The sequence below is a fragment of the Pundamilia nyererei genome, unplaced genomic scaffold (genome assembly GCF_000239375.1).
Source record: "Pundamilia nyererei isolate P.nyererei 1_Seehausen unplaced genomic scaffold, PunNye1.0 scaffold00037, whole genome shotgun sequence".
Classification (NCBI taxonomy): domain Eukaryota; kingdom Metazoa; phylum Chordata; class Actinopteri; order Cichliformes; family Cichlidae; genus Pundamilia; species Pundamilia nyererei.
Genome location: NW_005187438.1, coordinates 3,824,222 through 3,844,263, shown reverse-complemented (window position 1 = coordinate 3,844,263; position 20,042 = coordinate 3,824,222). Strand labels below are relative to the sequence as shown.

Genomic DNA, 20,042 nt, shown 5'->3' with positions numbered 1-20,042 from the left:
CACCCTTAAAAATTGAGGACAAGTGGAAGACAAAAGAAGAGGTGCTAGGCCTAAAAAGCGATCAACAGCAGATAAACAGTGTCTGGAAGTCTTGTCCTTAAAAAAAAAGAAAGAAGATAAAACCCCGAAAGAGACTGGACTCATCAAAAAGACATTCAAAAGAAGACAATCAAGCGTATTATAATTGTACAAACTGGTTCTGTCTTTCATGCTATATTTCGCATGTATGTTCGCTCATGTTTCAATAACATGTTTGACATTTTCCAGGAAAAATATCTAGAAATGAAGGCTGGGTCAAAATTTTGCTCAGTACTGTCACAACAATGAATTTAAAATGTCTAAAAATGTTCTATTAATTTTAAAAATGTAGCATTTTCTCTGTTGTTATAAAAAATGTTGCCATTTAGAATATTGTAGAATATACTGCAATAAGATAACGTTTTATTCTGCACCATTTCCTTCAAAAAATAAAATAATAACTCACCTAAAATTACTTTCTTTATTCCAAAATTACCATTTTCATCCAAAATGAATTAAAATTTCTAAGTAAAACTGGTCAAATACATATATTCACTGTAAATTATCAATTTGGCTTTTTTTTCTACAAATGTTTTCCTAATATATCTCAAATACTCTCAAATACACTTGTTTCTCCTGTTCCTTGTGCTGAATTAAAATGAAATAAAATCGAGAGTAAAATGTTCGTACACAATATTGCGGGTGTAGTGATCCTCCTCATTAGTACACACGATCTTCGCTTTGACGTTAAGCCAAAGCGAGGGCAGGCAGGAATCCCACAATAGCAGGCAAAGGGTTTTTCTTTTTTTTTTTTGAGGCAGAGCTGGGCTGGTGGCTGTTTCAATCAAAGGAAAGGCAGAGAGGGAAGGGAGGCTCTGCGGAGAGATGTTAAGATGGCAGAGCTACAAATGTTGTTAGAGGAAGAGATTCCGGCCGGTAAAAGAGCGCTCGTGGAGAGTTACCAAAACCTGACGAGAGTAGCAGACTACTGCGAGAACAATTATGTCCAGGTAAGTGAGTGAGCCACAGGGTTGTTGTATCTGTGGTCCGCCTTTTGTCGCGGAAAGCTCCGGACTGAATGGTTGTTGGGACAGGAAACGTGGATAAAGAAGTGGACTGGCTCGTCAAATGATCCCTAAAAGCTCGGAGCTGTGATAACACTTTACCCACGGGGCTTTTACGGCCGTGGGACGTTTTAAAGAGCCCCCGTCTGCCCCGCACCATTGATCACATTCATTCCGTTTACACAGAGGGTGTGTCTACTTTTTCTTTTTTAACAAAAAAATTAGTAGTACACTGGCTCGCTTCTAAACTGCCTCCACTGTCACTGCTGATAAGGAAGGCCCATGTGTTTTTTTGTGTGTTTTTTTAAAGGCAGGCCATTGATTATGTTACACCCTATCCTAAAAGATAGTTTTATTTCGAGGACAAAGTTACAGCAGTTTCGTTGCTTTAGTAGTGAGTTGGGTTTACGTGCGTTAAAGTGAAAACCACAGTATAACTACAAGTCTACATGAACGTAGCAGCCCTTTACATTCCTTAAGGTCAATAAACTCACCATTTAATACCACAAAAACAGTTTAAGCCCCCCACTGGGATACTTCAGGGACGTTAAAGTGATGCTATACTGTCTACATTATGGACTTGCGAGCACTTAGTGCAAATGCTCTGATGTTTATTGTTGCTGCATTACTTCTAAACTGTTAAATGTACTGTAAAATCATAGAATGTGCAGAAAGCAGCTTGTTCAGGATAATATAGTTGGCTTGGAGCTGGGTTGTGAAGCAGAGAAGACTATAAAGTCCTTGTTAGTTGGTCAATAAAGGTTGGCAGTATTGATTTTTTTTTTTTTTTAAATCCCTCATTCAGATTATTCATGCTTTAATTTCTGCTAGGTTTCTTTTTCATAACAAGGCAGCTAATTTACTGTAACCTAATACAGGGAGTATTACTGTGTCTGCGTGCTGTTTTTTCTAGAATAAATGTGGGCCAGGATGTGATGTGACGTGATTACCATGCTGCAACTTCATTACAAAGTCTAATAACCACCAATGGCTTTGCTTTTTTTAGGGCACTAGCAAATGTGGTGAGCCGCTGCTAAAAAAGACAGAGCACCAATGTGACAGGCAAACATTTGCAGTGAAAAGAGAGCCCACATTTTTTTTTCTCAGCAGGAAGACAACCCACCCATATCAGCTAAAGAGGGTGTGTCCTCTCCAGCTGTACTCCCCAAGGACTCCCTGTAATTTTGTTTTCTTCCTTGTCCTCGCAAGATTAGGCAACTTTGCCCTGCGGCAGGGTGCCTGCGCAAATGCTGCAGGGCAAAGCTTTGACTACTTTGTCTCATTTTTGAGGCCGTCAAGCAGCTTTTCTTGCCACTTTTGCCATAAAGTTGAGAGTTTTCGTTTTCTTTCTGTTTCCTGTGAAAAGCAGTGCTGTGGAACTAAACGTGGGAATTTCCTTGTTATGGGACTTTCTGTGCTACAGCCAGTTGTAGAACGAGAGGTCTCAATGTGATTTCCCACAGTGAAGCAATACTGACAAACTTTAAAATTAAAATAGTCACTTAAATCATAGTTTGTCTGCTGTAAGTTCATTTTTATCAGCATGCCTCGTTTTAAACGCTCGCACTCAGATCTTGTGGTCGAGATGGGTTTGCTTTTTTGTGTTGAGCTCTGAAGTTATTTAAGCTGGTGCGACACAGATAAATTTATATCTGTATGTAGAAAAAGAAACTCGACGATCAGCTGATTCTCATATAAGCAAGCGTTTGGCAACTGTGGGGAGGAAGAACTCCCTTTTAACAGGAAGCCTTAGGCTCATGAAGAGTGCACAACTGGTAGAGGGGTTAGGAGAAACTATTTAAAACTTTTTAATCGTAACAATATTGATTACTAATTTTCAGTTTTTGCCCCTTCCTTCCTTCCTTCCTTCCTTCCTTCCTTCCTTCTTTTCCGTCGTTTTTGCTGCCTTAAATGAATTGCTCAGTTTGTTTGTGCTTTGTCCAAAGTGACTTGCAGTTAGTGCATTTGGGGACTAGAACCAGGCCGGTTTCATCAGATTTCATCACATTAAAACTAGTAAAATAGGCTTTTCTTCTTCTACTTTCTCAAAAATTACTTGTAGATTGAGCTTGATAACGCATGCTTTTTTTTTTTTTTTGCCGTGTAGATCTTTAGAAGATGCTCCCGAAATGGTGTCATAGGACTCAACCCCCTCCAAACTAATGAGCTGAAAACTCGCAAGAGCATCTCAGCGGCTGCCTTCTGATGTCTTTATGTGTGCGTGGCTGTACATAAAAGGTGCAGCAGGAGTGGATGATGCTGACGGGCCGCAGCTCAGTATTTGATGTAAATTTAGTTCAGACTTTAACTAAACTGTACAAAAAGTTCTGCGGCGTGCGTCTGATCCTGCCTCTGTATTTTAGTCGAGCACCTTGTTTGAAGCGCTGACGTCAAAAAAAAAAAGAGGGATTTTTAAGCTTTTCAGCACACGTCGCCAGCTCTCTGTGAAGCGAGTGCACTTTTCATAAGCCCTTTCTGTCTGCTGCAGACACTCTCTCCTGCTCTCTGTGTCTGATAGAAACGCACACACTCGAAAACACGCGCATATCAACATGCCTCAGCTTGACTCGGCCCGTCCTTTCTGCACTCCTCCTTCACATTTCCATCCCTGCTTCTTTCTCTCTGTGCTTGTGTCATCGGGACTTTGGGGTTATGCGGACTATAGTGCAGCTCAGCGGGCTGAAGCAGATTGTGAGAGCTCTGTTTAACCAAGGACAGATCTCTGCCCCACTTTTCCAACTTGATAGTGACTTTTGTTGGTCTGAGAGCGCGTTTCGAGCTGTGCGTGCGTGGCATATGACACACTGACGGGTCAGAGTTATGCTTCCTGTTTGCCCTGCTGACTCTGAAGACCGACTCCCTGGAAATGCCTTTTCTGTGTGTCAGGAAGTGCCTCTAAAAACAAGACAAGATTCGCATTAACATACCTCAGTTCAGTTTATTCTGATTGATCTTTTGATTAGAAAGATTGGAATATTTAGCTGTTTTCAAAACCCCTTTTCATTCATGCAAATCAGAGCCATGTTTGTGTAACCTCTGCGACAAGGACGCGTCTACCGTATGCAAAGTGGGCCACCTGGCCATGTTGGCTAGAGGACGCACTGAGAGGGTTGTCAGCACAGTAATGACACAATTCAGGCTTTAATAGTCATGCTTAGGCTGTATTTGTTATCTATAGAGCTCAGGAAACAACATCATAAAAATGAATTAGTCAGCTGAGTTATTTTTCAAGCAACAAAAGCCAAACATGCTCTGATTTCATCTTTTCAGATAAATGTATTTAGGAATTTCTAATAAAGGTTATTAAAAAGAAGCTAAAAACTAAAAGTATGTGTAAAGAAAATAAAAACAGCTGGACTGATGAAAAAGACTAAAACTAGCTGAAACAATTTTTTACTTGAACAAGAATTATTATTATTTTTACTTTTCGACGGTGTGTTTAAATTTGCCAAACCAACAAGGATCAGGAAGCTAAGATTCCTCTACAGCATGAGGAGATATATTTGTATTGTAATGTCTATTTTCCACTGACAAACACCACCCACATCATGGTGATTTAAAACCAAAACTAAACGGAAATGACCAAAACCCACTTTGGAAACTAACCGAATGGAAACTAAACTGAAATTAGAGCTAATAACTATAATTGATCGGTTTCTTATGTGTATATCATGGTTAACAGGATCTTGGGGAGCACTACTGCATATACATTTAAAGCTATTTGTGGCCCTAAAGGCAGCTGCTTACTGTCTGGATAATTCTGCTGAAAGCTAAAAATGTAAAACTAAAGCTTATCTAAACTTAATAAATATTTAATCTTTAAACTAATAGTGACAAAGTGGTTAAAACCAATAAAGGTTTTCAAGCAAACACGAGTACCACCCAGATTGTGGTAAAAACGTTAACAGCAGCTTATCCTTGTTCCTTTTTTCTTGGTCTTTGGGCAGGTATCCATCAAATGTCTTAAGAGTTCGTCCAACGAAAGTTCAGAGTTTTTTGTTGTTGTTTTTTTTCAGCATAAAATATTGTGCCCGTCAGTTTTTTTACTTAAGGATAAAATCCACTTTTGTTTGTCAAATGTTCAAAAAGTGCAGTAAAACCGACAGATTTCTGTTAAGTAAGGTAACACAGACTCTGTGTTAACTGTATGTGAACAAGTCATGCTTATGTGCATAGTCACTGTTTAAAGGCCTTCTTTAAGCCAGATCTCAGCTGTCATAGGGCAAAAGGAGTGGTACACCAGGACAGATAGTCAGTCCTGCCGATCATATTTAACTCTCTCATCATTTAATCTCTATAGTATAGTGAGATGTTTACAACGGAAAAAAGAAAAAAGGGGAAATGGAAGTGTTATGTAGAAAACCAGGAGGTCATAAGTCAGAGTAAATTCTGTCTTGCAAGAAAGTGTTTTTTTTTTTTTTGTTTGTTTGTGCTGAGGCAGCACGATGCCCACTTTTTCTTTAAAAAAGGAAAAAAGGAAGTGCGGGCTGCTCCTGAATGAGTTGTTTTAAAATATGAGCTTGTGATCGATGCTGGCAGCATCACATGTAAGAGGCGAGGCCTGGCCATCGATCAGTAGTTTGACAATCCCGGTCATATAACCTTGGTGTACCTGTCCTGTGCTGCTTTTCCCAGGAGAATTCGTGAAAGTTTTTCTCTTGGAAGAGGGCCAGTCTTGCCTAAAGGTGATAAATATAGGTTTGTGTTTTTTTTGTTTTTGTTTTTTTTTAACATAGCTCTGCCTCTCTGGGTTACTTTGAGTCCTCATTTCCTGTCCTTTCTCTCTGCCTCTCCCTCTCTCCTGCTCTCTGTGGAGTGGCCTGGTTTTTCTTGCAGCACGGAGAGGCCTAGCGGCTCTGAGCCTACCAGCCAGACCCATTCATCCTTTTGACCACCTGTCACTCCTCCCCCTCAGCTGATGGGGTTGGTTTGATCCAGACTGTTGAACTGATCTGTTACAGTGTGGGAGTTTTGGACAGTCGGATTCATTCTGATGGTACTGTTTCGGCTTACAGTTGGATTCATAAGGAGTAAAGCCTTTCCCAACTTTTAGTGTTTTTTTGCTTGTTTATCAGTTAAGCACTTTGTGCTTTCTGCCAGATGAAGCAATTACCAAGTCTCTCAATAAAGGTTAATGAGTTTCCTTCATGTGCAAACTTCCCCTTTGTGTCTCTTCCCTGACACACTGAAGGAATTTCTAATAGCGTGCTGGCAGATTTTCAAGGTCAGGTAGACCTTATGGCCTTTCAGTCAGCCTCCATCTGCCCCTTTGAGGGAGGAGAAGGAATTATGAATTCACTTATCGTGCTGCAGTGTTATTTTTTTTTTTTTTAATTTTTAATTTTAGAGAGCCGAGACCTTGTAAAAGGAGGGACTGAAGTTGTTTCATGTGCAGGTTTTCTTTATTCCTCACACGTTCCAGAGTCACTTTCACCATCCTGTCTCGGCAGGTAGGTCGTTCTTAGTTTAATCATCTCAAGGAGTGGATATAATAGTGTATACGGAAAATTGTTAATTCAACACTTAGCACCTTCTTAAACATTTAGGCTTTATAAAACAAAGTAAAGCTTCAACAGTTCTGTGATAAACTGACTTATTAATTGGCACAGATTTAACCAGAGAGCATAAACATGTCTTTATGAGTATGAAGAATCTGTAGGCAAGGGACAAGATGTGTGGTTCTGGTATCTTTCTGGTTTCTGTTTGTAGTCCGTTTGTAGTTCTGTTGACCGATCGTGTTTGGTTGCATACAGGTGTACAGTCATTTTATCAATTTATCTTTTTATTATCTCTTTAAAAAATGTCTTCATTTGTAAACCAATGGGAATAACAGATGGAACAGGACATCTTGGCTTGGGTAACTTTTGAAAACCCCAAGAAATTAGCTGTTCCTCTGAGAGGCTAAAATAGGAGATCAGTTGATGGGCTCCCAGACTGATACTTGATCATTTCTGAAGTCAGTTTTTAAAGGACAAATATCCCAAAGTTAGTGGTAGCAGCCTCTCCAATATAAATATCTGATGGGTTTTCTTAGAGGTGTATGGTAGCGAATTGAACGCCCTATGAAGTTTGGATTTTCTCATTCGTAACTGGTAAATTGGGAATAATAATAACTTGGAGATATATTGATTAACTGTTAGCGTTGTCCCCACAGAAAGCAATTTGCAGCAATGTGGCAACAAGATACCATCGAAAAATTTTAGCCAAGCAACTGAAGCAACTACCAACCACAGGGAAGAATACTGTCGATTGACATATGAGGGGGTGGTAAATACATTGGCAGTAACCAGCACCCAGAGCAGTAAATGTCAACTAGGGAACAAAGTGACCAGCAAATTGTTTCCAATGTAACCTTAGAACAAGGAAGTCAAACAGAAAACCTAGTCAGTTCAAGAAAATCTCACATTTGTCAGCCGGGGTTTTAGTTCAGAGTGAAGTCCTTTCATGGTTGCGTCAGATACCTGCTGCACCGAAAGTACCTTTATTTCCATCATATGTAAAGCAACGACTGTAATTGCCTTGAAATGCATGTTACTAGACTGGTAAGAAGCAGAAAGCAAGGTATTGTCTTAAGCTAGCTGCAAAGTAAAGCTCAACCACAGTTCAGCCATATCAGCTGATCTACTTAGCAAATATGATGGATGCGTGGGGAAGTCCCAGTACAGACGGACACCACCAAAGATAAATCACAGCAGAAGCAAACTGGAAACGACAGTCTTCCTTTAACTTTAGTGGTACTGACATAGTTACATTCGGTCTCAGATTGCTATCACAGTTTTGCCTTCCGTTTGAGCTGTAATATATCGCTGCACGATGGCAGAGGGAACTAATTGATCAGGTAATAGCTTTGGTAACACGTGGTCAGATCTTAAACGTGTCTCTCGTTCATGGGCTCCACCTTCCGCACATCAATACAACGGCTCACTAGCTCTCGGCTGCCTCACTTATCTTGCCCCGTCCAGTCTGCAGTAATCAGCGGTCGATACATCACTGGGCAGCAAAGTGCCATGTGAGCTCTACAACCTTCCAGCTGGATTTAGGCTCATTCTTTCAGCTCAGCACAGTACTGCTTTGGGAAGAGGATTGATCCCTGCTAAGGTTTTCTTCCTTTAGACAAAGTTGCAGGAGTTGTCAGGCCTAATATCTAGGATTAGTTTTTCCTCATGTTCAGTCTGAAGATTATAGATAAGGGAAAAAAAAAAGCTCTGTACTTCTGTCCCATTGTGTTTGTTTTTGGCTTCTGCGAGCTCATCCCCCACACTTGTGGTTCATGGCGAAACCCCTCAGCAGCTCTTGAGGATGTATGACATGTTGCGGAATTCCAAACATTCCTGAAAGTGTGTGGGATTTAATTTTTTTGTGTGTGTGTGTGCTGAGCACACTTGTGAACAAGTGAGAGCGCATTAACCCAGATGGGTTTGTCAGCTGTGTAAATCAAAAGAAGCAGAAATGTTTATGCAAGTTCTAGCATTTGCTGCAACACCAACAAATGTATCCCACCACTGAACCCTTTGTTTTTTGTTTTTTGTCATGTTCCTAATTTCTGGATGATTCAGTGAAACAGACATTTGGTCTCAGTTCCTTGAGTCCTCTTTTAGTCGTGTTAGATCATCAGGAGGAATACTCATTTTGTCCATTTCCTACTTTTGCTACTGCTTTTGGGCGGAACGGAAGCAGGAACCCGTCTGACCCCGAGGAGTTTTTCCTTTTTACGGCACTTAATGCAGCCAGCAGAGCCTGACATGGAGGCGTCTTGTTTAAGAAAAAAACAAACCAGAAACTCGATTGCGCTTCAGTGGCCGTTATCTTGCCAGACTGGATGGGTGAGATGAAGAGTGTCTATCCTTCCAAGAGCTTCAAAAAACCCTGCAGAAAACAGGAAAGCCTTTCTTGTGACTGCCACTCCTTTATCTTTTTGTGAGTTTTTTCAGCTTGAGTACGTGCAGCATTCAATTATTTTGGGTTTTTGAAGAATTGTCACTCTGTGTGTTTGTGTTTTATGCTGTCAGGGTGGTGGTTGATTATCTCACTTGCCCCAGCTCCCAGCTACATATTTATTGTGCGTAGTCAGCCCGCGCATTCCTCTCTACTCCCCTTATAAACCCAGCTCAGGTGCTGACAGCCTGTCTGCTGCTGCCTGGATATTCCATAGTCTCTTTCACTCAGTCATTACTCAGCTCAGAAATATGAGATAAAGTGCCCCAGGAGCGCTAAAGCTCTCTCAGAGCCCACCTCATTCTCTGCATCTCCCTGCCGTGGAAGAGTGTACTCAGCTTGCCGGTGCTGTTGTTTTGAGCTGATTGTGCACACCCTTTGTTCCTTGTCTGCTAAAGCGCTGTTTGTTCTCATTTTTTAGGATCTACTACATCTCTCCCATTGTCTTTTTTTTGAAGAAATGTGCAGATTGCTGGGTAATTGGACAACAAATCTGGTTGGTTTTGAGGATTTGATGCGTGAACCAGCAAAGGGACTAGGGATGCCAGGGATGTAACTAGAGCAGGAGGATCTAAGATTGCCGCCAGTGGCGATGCAATCAAGTGTTGCATCTGTCCTCCCGGCACCCACCGCTGACCTCATCTCACGGCTCTGGCAGCTAATGCAGAGTGAATCATTCTGTTCAGAAAAAGAAGAATAGAGGGCAAAGAGGGATCTGTTATTTAACTATTTGGGAAATATATAGTGAAATAGCTGAAAAGCGGGCTGTGCAGCTCACTGAGAGTGTCAGCTTTTGATTAATGTGCAGGTAAAACATTTACCTTCGTGTAAACCAGGAAAGATCAGCCTGGCCTATTTGCTTCGTCATGTCAGCTTTCTTGACGCACAAGTCGTTGTAGCGTCTGCGTCTCAAAGGAGAGGAAACAGCAGCAAAGGGCAGCCTGTGGTGCACTAATTTTAAGTCCTGGCCTTGCACCTTCAATTTCAAAGTGATACAGACTGGTTAATTTGTGCTGTCATCAGCTTACATGTTCTGTACTTAACACCGCGGGAAACTTTGAGTCAGCAGGACGGGCGATCGTGCATGTTTTGGAGCGTTTTGCACTGCAGCCGTTCGAGAATGCAGCCCAAACAGCATCACGTTGTTTTCTTTTCTTTGGATTTAAGCTTTGGCAACCTTGAATGAATTTGTATGTCTGACAGAAATGGAGACAGTAGAGTTTACACATCACACTTGAGCGTTTGTGATCCGAAACATCAATGGGCCTGTTTGTCTGTGCTGTTCACAGCTGCAGTGCATTAACAAAAACAACATAATCATGCAGTTTTGTTTAGTTATAACAGCATTGCAAACAACATATTTGCATTTGCAGTCTGTATATCTATAATGAATGGATCTTGCACATCGTCTCTTCGGGGCCGTGTTTATTTATTTTAAACTAACTTGTGGCGTGATATGTAGGCCAGCAGTTCTGCACAGCTAAGCACGAGCTGTTCACTAATCTGTTTATACAGCAAAAATCTGCATCCTCTTACAATTTGGAAATTGCTATCATGGATGTAAAGGCTGGTTTGTTTGTTTGTTTGTTTGTTTGCGGTTGTTGTTTCATCTGTTTCCCTCCAGCTGTTAATCCACGCACCACATTGCATATTGCGGCGTCAGTGGTAGGTGTCTGCGTGCACGCATGAACGAGTGTGTGATTTCAACAGATGGCCTTTTGCCCTGAACCCTCTGGAGGAATCTTTCCTGCTTCCTGAGGCTGTTATCGCCCAACACATCTGCCGCTTTGATTCCCGCTAAAAGAAACACCGGCCGTGGAAAAGCCGGCGCTATAGCTCTCCTGGTCAGGAGCTTTTAGCCAGCCATATGGACAGTTTGTGTATTAGTTGCGTTGATCGTTTGTTTTCTTTTGCACTGTCACCTCTCTTGTCTTCATATGGTCAAATTTTTTTTTCCCCCTGTTTTGCCCCCTTAATGCTACCATTAGCTATCATCACCTCACCCACTGCTGCCACCACCTGTCTTCTATTACAGCACCCTGTTATCAAAGCCCAGCGTTTACCCTCCAGGCAGTGCTCTTTGGACTTGGTGACTGATGGCAGTGTAGGGAAGAGCCCACAGAGATCAAACACAACAGCTCCTCAGCTTGGAGCTATGCCCGTCTGAAGGGAGGTGGCTGAACAACATGTCGTTAAATTGTTACTGAATACATTGCTGCATACATGTAAATGTTTAGCTTCATATATGTCGAGTGGGCCGGTTATAGGCCACACAGACATGCTTGATTATACCAAACATATGATACTAGGTGTTTTTTGACATGATGATATATAAAAATGTACTTTAATTATGTAGCACCTTTTTAAAAAAGTGATTGGATAGATAAAAAGAAGAGTATTCATGTTGTAAATTCACATGGAGAGCCAAACAGAATAATTGGAAAGCTTTTTAAAAGGGTGCAAACAAAAAAATATAAAAAGGAAAAACTAGATTAATAGAAACAAGAGAAGACAGAAGGGGACAATAAAACTGCACGTAAGATAACGTTGCAAAGTTTCCTACTTAAACTAGATGTGAAATAGCAGAGGTGTGGCTGTTATCTGATCTTGAATTACAAGTGAACTGTTGCTATCAACGCTGTGCTTTATTATTGATAATACGAATGAATTATTGTGTTGAATCTGTCAGGTTCAGTTCTGTGAAGCAGTTTAGAAAAGCGGATATTTTGCTCTTGAATGGTGGCTTCAGGATCCGTTACAGTGTTGTATCTCAGAACTGAGAGTTGGGGGAGAAAATGGTCTTTGCAGTGTTTTTGCCCTGAAGCCAGCACAAACCTGACTTGTAGATGAGGTTAAAAGGTGGATGTTATGTCAATTTTAATAGTAACTGACATTTTTATTTCTGTGCACAGGCCCAGGACAAGAGGAAAGCTCTGGAGGAAACCAAAGCCTACACCACCCAGTCCCTGGCTAGCGTGGCCTACCAGATTAATGCCTTAGCCAACAATGTGCTGCAGCTGCTGGACATCCAGGCCTCGCAGCTGCGGCGCATGGAGTCCTCCATCAACCACATCTCTCAGGTCAGAAATACACACAGAAACTCCTGGCCACAGACCAAGCAGCTGTGAAGATCGCTGCCCCACGCTTTCCACTTCTCCTCTCACTTTCACACAGACTCGGTTATTTTAAGTCACAGCATGAAACAGTAGCATCCATGGTTCCCTTTATTGGTTTATCAGTCTTACTCAAGTCCTGACTGGTGGTCTGTTTGTTTTTATTTTATGTCAGCGTGGTTGAGAAGCATAAAAATGATGAAACAGTTCCCCCAACAGCCATCGACATCCTCAAAACACAGGGTTAGAGTTGTCATAGCTGGTTGTAATCCATTCATCCACAGCATATTACTTTTGTTTTTTAAATAAATAAGCGAAAATAACAGCATTTGAAAGCTTGATTCTGTCGCCTATTTAAAGAAAAACTTTTCTGTCAGTCACAAACTGTCAGAAGTCTATTTAATGCTGTTTACTTTATTTGTTTTTTAGATTTTAGCTTGTGTAGAAACGGGCATGTTGCAAGAAACAAAGCCACACATCACGCTGTTTATTGCCCAAGCAAAATGAATCCTGTCCTAGATGTGCTTTTTAAAGTACGCAAAACTTTGCATCACATACTTTACAGCTGAAATGTAAAAGTTTGAAAACAAATGTTCTCCGTCCTCTTCGGTTTCTTTACTACTTAGCAAGTCGTTTGCAAGTGTTTGCAGACAAGCCGGTGTCTTCCACACAAAGAGCCGGTGACTGCACTTTACTCGCCCAAGAAATGCCAGCAACGTACCCACAACCACTCACCAACATGTTGAGCAATACATGTTTTTCCCTAGTGGTTACCAGTGGGTCATTGGCAGATCTGTAGGTCAGAGCAAGTTTGGCTTGAGCAAGCAATTTCACAGCAACTGCCAGCAACCTACAACTGTTGGCAAATACTCAGTTTTAGCAACCGGTGGTTGCCAGGCGATTGCAGCCTCTAGGCCTGTGCGACCGGAGCCTTCGATACGAAGCCCCTGGTCACTTTTGTTCAGTGCCAGTTCCAATAAAGCTTTTGCAAACACGAGGTTTGTATCCTCAGGACTGACATGAGGGGAAAAAAGAGATGATGGAAGTTTTTCTCTGGGAAAATTTCAACCTGAAATTGCATTATGTAGTTCATTATGAATGTGGTTCAATTGATCAGAGACTTTTAAAATTATATTGATTTTATACTTGAGAGTAAGTAGCTCACTCTTTTACTTATTGATAGTGTTCAGTATTTTAGCAGCCTAACTGTTAAACGCTTTTTTTAAATGACTTTAACCACATTGCTAACACATACAGTAGCTCACTCCTGTAGCCGTTCCTCTTTGCAGGGTGAGGGTTTTGCCATGTGCAGGTAAATCCAGCCGCTCATCCAATGAAGGCATTAAGAGCTCAGACAAATCAAACAAAAAACTCCAGCCATGTGGCATCTCATAGATTAGAACTGGGAGAGATTCACCACACCCTGAGCACGCCAAAATTTGTGTTAAAATGACTATACTTGGAGTGGTTGGATGACGACTGGAGGCTCTAGTTCCTTTGATTTAGTTTTCCCTGCTTTTTCTTGATAACAAGACGTCCTGAAGGTCACATTTTTAGTCTGGTGGTGGAAAAGATCATTTGCGACGCCGGAGGGTTTGTGAGGGAAAGGAACAGACGATGACTGATGATGAGCAAAGAAAGCGGAGAGAGACTCCCAAAAAGACAAATTTACTTTTACTAAGTTTTGAGTCCGTATCCTGACAAACAGCCTTCAGCTGATACCAAGGTCACTGTGACACCACTGCCTGCCTCAGTCTCCATGACAACCCCCTGAGCTACATCTAAAAAATATTTGAAAGACAGCTCGACACGTTGTTTCAGATCAGCAAAGAAGGCCGTGCACTAAACACTCCGCTTAGTTTACACTATTTGACTTTGTTTCCATGGTCTCGTATCTTGTCGTGGGAAATGCCAGACTTCCTTTGCTATATTTAAACTCAATGTTGTGCACAGTGTGTAGCCATGGAGAAGCCTCTAAGATGACTAAATAGTGTCACTTTAGGTCAGCTGACAGCCAGGTTTCCCCTCATTATGCTTATCTTTATATTTATCTTTATATTTATATCTTTATCATTTATTAAAAACAAATTATAATAATAAAGCAAGAGCACCAAAAGAGCATTGATGCACCAAATGCCACTTTCCTTGGCTGATTCTGATTTTGCTTTCTAAGAAATATAAATTTGCATTGTTCATAAAAAAATGAACAATAAAAATATTTTCCACAGCTACACCTGATTATACCTTTTTTTCATTTAATCACACACTTGGATAGATCTTGGAATAAAGTGCTCCATGTTACTGGGCAGAATTTACATTGTAAATGTGACTTACCCAACATGTTGTACCTTCTTGTAAAGCTTCTAATTTTAAAGGAACTTATTTCCTAATCACTTGAATTTGAGAATAAATGTCAGACTAACGCCTACATCCAGTGTCGAAGAAAATGGCCAACTCTGACCACAGTGGTAGAAATCAAAGGTGTGTACTCAAAAGCAACGTAAAACCATTTAATATCACATTGTTATGGAAATGAAATTGATTTTAAATGGCAGATAGATGCATTGCACTTATTCCAAAAGCTAAATTAATTTGATGAGTGTGGCTTATGTTAGCCAGTTGGCATGTTTTACAGTACTCTGGTCAGGTGGTTATGCTTGTTTCTGCAGCCTTCATGGAGCCATCTATTTTTGGTAGTGCTAGTAATGCTACTGGTAGTGCTATTTTTGCTCTTTTTGTCAAACTCTTGAACGACACACTGCACATCATACCAAGATTTGATGTTTTAGCTAATAGCTCTTTGGGAATCTCCCTGTTGAAAAACCTTAAGAAAGCCCGGGGAACTGTTGCTCAAAATCATTGAGCAATAAAGTTTCACAAAAGCGTGACTCTTTGGAAGCAAAATAACAGATGATCAGCAGGCCAAAGTTTTTACACAGTACTCTATTATTATGATAGGAAGGCTGGTCAGAGGTCAAGGCTAATTAGCTGAAAAGCCAGTGACCAGTTGGTGCATTTCTACTTCAAACTATTATTTTCCCCAGCTGACAGCCTTTGTAGCTACAGGAATAACACTCTGGAAATGTAAAGGATTTAGCAGCTTTGTCTGTTGCCAAACATACGCCACAGTGCTTAATATCCTTTTCATTCATTACGCCTTCTTCTCTGCCTGGTTGTTTTTATGAATAAGTGAGAGCAGAGGTCTTAATGAGTTAGCCATTATGAAGCGTATCTCTGTTTTTAATAACAAAAAGGGAGGGCTGTGTGAGCTCTGCACGCTGTGGGTTTGTTATAGCTCTCTGCTGTCGTGTTCAGAGGTGGATCATTATCGTGATGCCCTCACAGCTCATGGATATGAGATTAGCGGAAGCCCTAAAGGCCACTGTTGCATTCTGCTGAATGGTTAATGGAGAGGAAAGCCTGTAACTTGCGGGGGAAATTTCCTCATTTGCCTCTGAAATATGATGAACACGCTGTTGCGTGCGCTGGATGAGTCCTATAATTCTCCCTATAATCAATTTTTGTCAGTATCATAAGCCTGTACCAGTTCCTGCTCAAAGCTAGAGATGCCTCAGAGTACAGTCAGTGCCTGTGGTGAGACGTGTGCTGGCGTCATGGCAGCTTTCTTTGGTTTGCCCACAGTTAGGAGGGATTCACTCTGGTCAGGGTGTGTCTGCTTTGTGATGGCATCTCTCCGTCTGGAATATAGCACATTCATGTTGTTTACCTTTGTGCTGGGGTGCATACGAGTGACTAATGGGTTCTGTTTTGCCAAATTAGAAAACTGTAGGGTGCTCTGTATGGCACATGAAAGTTCTTTTATGTGTTGTAAAAATTTCCACCATGTGTTTGTGATGTCGTACAATAGGAGTCCAAAGGAATCAGGCAATCCCTGCTTCATTTTTCCCGTTTCTTTCTTTTTCCAAACTCGAGACAGCTGTCTGTGCCCTTATCTGTTGGCCTTCTTGTTTCCAGTACTTGGTCCCTTCTTCATCATGAGTCTTGAGAAATGCCAAGCTATGACTGGCCAGCGACCAACTTGTAGTTTGTGCTGTCTCTGCCAAGGCACAGCAAGAAATTATGACTTGTTTTTGACTCAATCGACAGTGTGACCATCTTGTCAGACAAAATATTGTGCTTTCTGCAGGCTCGATATGAAGCAGGTGGACATAGAAGATGAAGCTCGGCTCATTTGTAGCGGATCAGAAAACATAAATGTGATGTCTTTATATTTACAACATTTTGTAATAATTTAGTCTCTGCTACATTTGATCGTACCCAAATTACTTGTTGTTATTCAGTGGATATCAGTGTCCTGCTGCAGTACAACTTACATAAATGTTTCAATGTGTTCCTCTGGGTGTTTGTTGGCGTGTCACCTTCCCTGCTGTCATTGCCATTTACAATCTCTTTGCAGTATTCAGGCGGAAGGTCTAAAGGGAGAATAGAGTAGCTAGCGGGGCTTCCACCTTGTGCTGCGTGTGAAGTGGCTGCTAAGAGGCTGCGAACAGGGAGTGCTTTGTTTGTCCGGCGGAAGAAAGCGGTGCCTCGCATTGAGAACCTCTCTGTGATACCCCGAATAGAGAGGGAGGACGGGAAGAAAGGGTGTATGTGTTTTTGGATGCGTTCTCCTTAAATTCAGTCTCCATTGCATAATTTGATTTCACGCAATTCACCCAGAGGCACTGAAAATACAGCAAGAGAGAGTAAAGCCTCTCTCATTTACCTGCGATAGATGTCTGATTCAATCATAGTTACATCAAGTTTTTCATGAGTAAGTGTTAGATGTGGAAAGATGGGACATGATGGAAAAACAAAGTAATTTATCAAGAAAGACACCTGAAGAAACTCAAAGATGGGTCTTGGCTACTATTTTGGTCAACACTTTCTATTAGAGGTGATGACGTACCTCTCCTTTGCTTGCATGGTGAAACAGAGAGCAGAGGAGAGAAACTTGACCAAATAAAGATATTAACTTTTACGTATTTCAAAATTGATGAGCCATAGAATTACTGGAAGAGTTACAGGTCAGAGAAAGGGGAGAAAGAACCTAGTGAATATAATAATGTATCTTAAAGCTTCCAGGGTAAATAGATGTTACATAAACGCTTTTATGCCAATACTTTTGGGTGGTGGTGAGTCTGCAGTGTCATTATCAACTCAGTGACATGGCTTCCTGTTCTTTGCTGCTCTGCTCACAGTGAAACAAAGAGCAGAGGAGAGAAACCAGCGCAAGTAATCAGCACATGATGCAGCAGAGACAAACTGAGCTTAAATGAAAGAAAATATATTAGATTATTACGATGAATATGTGATTTTTGTGATTCTTTATTTTTGTTTCAGCTCTGCTCTCATTATTTTCACAATGGTGGATTTTTTTTTGTTTGTTTGTTTGTTTGAAGAAAACTACACAGTATTCACATTTTCTTTAATGGGAGTGAATTAAACCAACATTTATAGTTGTTCTTATTGGCTACATTTTGGTGAAAAAGACTATTAAATAACAAAAGACATTTGTTAACCGATGTACAACATAAGGAGTTAAAGATTTTGAACGTCTGCAGTATGAGCAAAATTTTGACGGTAATCTTCTTATCTTTTTAAATAAAATGACTGAATTTTTTTGTAATGCTTGCATTGGCTAATCGAAGACGAGAACGAAGCAAAGGTAATGTCGGTAAATTGAGCATGAAAATATGCCACACTAAAAAAGACGGGCACATACTTAAGCTCACATTCTGACCTATAAATAAAGACCCGGTAATTTGTGTGTATATATGTGGTTATGATCATTTTTAGTGGCACAGTCTTAAGTTCTCGTGACTCTTGACTGATCGCATCGGGGAAGAAACTCAATCTTAGGCCACAAATGGAGGAAACTGTGATCGTTAAGAGCTTTTAAGATGGTGCGAATGCAGCATCAATACAGCACAACAGAGTAAAATGATATCAAAATAAAAGGAAAAGTGCAAGTAATTAAAGCCTGTAAAATATTCAGATGAATTGATTTAACTTTTTAGCATTTATCCTGTGAAACTGTAGATCGCACTTGCATTATAGCACAAATCGATCTGTCAGTGTTGACTAATCTAATGAAAATGATCCTTTGACAGTGTTGTAATAAATCATGCCATTATTGAAAATACTTTACTGTTTGTTTTGCCAGCTCATATTTATTTGTAGTGATTTCAACCGCTCTGTCTTACATTTGGACCTGGCTTGTGTGCAGACTGAACTCGGTGAACGCAGTGAATGCAGAAAGCAGCTGATGCGCGCACACACACGCACGCACAATGAAAACTCAGTTTGTTCCCACAGCTGTGAGGTTCACTCAGATGGTGTTTCTACAGTTACACAATATTCTTATCTGATCACATGAGCCAGCCCATGTTTGTGTTCAGAGTCGGATTCGGTTTGTGTTTATGAGGCCAGGTTGGCACACTTACTGTTTCAGTTATTTGTCATTTCAATCGTCATTCCTTGCATGAGCAGTTGCATGCCTTTACAGTCCACTGCTTGTGTGTGTAAAAGGCTGTGATAAGAGAGCATGCATGCTAGGAATTAAGGTTGTGTCTGTGCTGCAGTGCTGACTTGCTGACCTCCTGTTGAGGAAGAAATGGCATCGCTCCAAACAGGAACTGGAACCTTCTCGTTCTGTCTGCGTTTCTGTGTGCTTCTTGTTTCCTGCTGATCCCTCTGCTCGCTCTCTCCTTTCTCTCGCCTGGTGGTCTACTTTCCACTCTTAGATATTTACACGTTCTTCTACATGACTGTTCAGTGGATTATAGTGATGTGGCAGGATTGGCGGTCAGATCCTTGTGTGGTCTCTTGCCTCTTAACAGCAGTTATTTAAAATATGGGGTTTGTATTGGAAGGTTTGGATTCACGAAAAAAAGGGGGGGGGTGGGGTTAGAAAATGATTCTGTGGAAAGAAAATCACAAATCTGTGACGTCTAAATGAAGTTAGACCATTTTTTGTAATTCTATTTAATAAATCACATTGACATATTTTCTATGTCTTTACAGATTCACAAGCATATAACCAGTAATTGAGTGTCTTTGTCCAGTAATTCAGCAATATTTCTGAAGCCTTTGTTACTCATTATGTTTAGCAAAATGCAATGTGATTGCATTGGAGATTTCAATGTGTCTTTGATAGATTTATAGACTGTACATGCTCACTTTTAAGGATCTCTGAGTTGACTTTGGAAACTATTGTGCTATTTTTCTTGGCATTCCTTTACACTGCAGTTTGTGGGATGTTTTTTGATGGCTGAATAAGTTAATTGTGTTGCTTTGTGACACAGACGCAACTCCACATCACTTGCACTAAAGTTTCCAAACAGTGGATAATGACGATCAGCTTGTAGGGATCACCTTCTGTTTTGCCAGACATTTGGTTTGTGCTTCTCTAACCTTTTATCTGTTGTGTATATATTCGTCTTTTGACTTGAATACATCCTGTATATGTAAAGCTGCACGGTGCAGGGAACGGCTGTAACTGCCACTCACAGGCTTGACATCCAGCAGTGATTTAGGGAGCGCTTAATTTGCTCATGCTTGTGTGTCATTGGCAGAGCTTTTTGAATATCGGTCAGTCGTGTTCATTTAATTCTGGTTGGACAAAATTAATTATGATTCTTACAACCCAATTGGAATCTTCTCACATTCTCATGGATCATATCTTGAATTAATGTGATTTGACTCATAAAAATAACATTTATAAAAACGTATAAACAAGTCTGACCTGAAAATAGACTTTTACTTTTGCTTACGTAACAGCAAGCATTAAAAAGGAAAAAAAATGGATGATCTACAAAAAAATTTGTAAAACACAAAATTTTAAAATCAATTTTGTTGATCAGCTCATCAAACCTGTAAGAAAGGAGACCAACAGATCCTGTTTTTTGTT

At 40.6% G+C, this 20,042-nt stretch overlaps 1 protein-coding gene across 10 annotated transcripts in view; it reads left to right on the top strand.

Annotated features, from left to right (window-relative positions):
• Positions 1–770: 770 nt before the first annotated feature.
• The window catches only part of abi1a (abl-interactor 1a), a 49,268-nt gene continuing 29,996 nt past the window's right edge, over positions 771–20,042 (top strand). For 4 of the 10 annotated variants that reach the window (XM_005730475.1, XM_005730479.2, XM_005730477.2 and 1 more), the window contains exons 1-2: positions 772–1,028; positions 11,930–12,097. In XM_005730475.1, coding sequence (XP_005730532.1) covers positions 912–1,028; positions 11,930–12,097 — 285 coding nt within the window. In that variant the 5' untranslated portion in view covers positions 772–911. Of the gene's footprint in view, positions 1,029–11,929; positions 12,098–20,042 lie in introns of all 10 variants that reach the window. The other 6 variants (XM_005730476.1, XM_005730474.1, XM_005730480.1 and 3 more) reach the window with 4 other exon arrangements.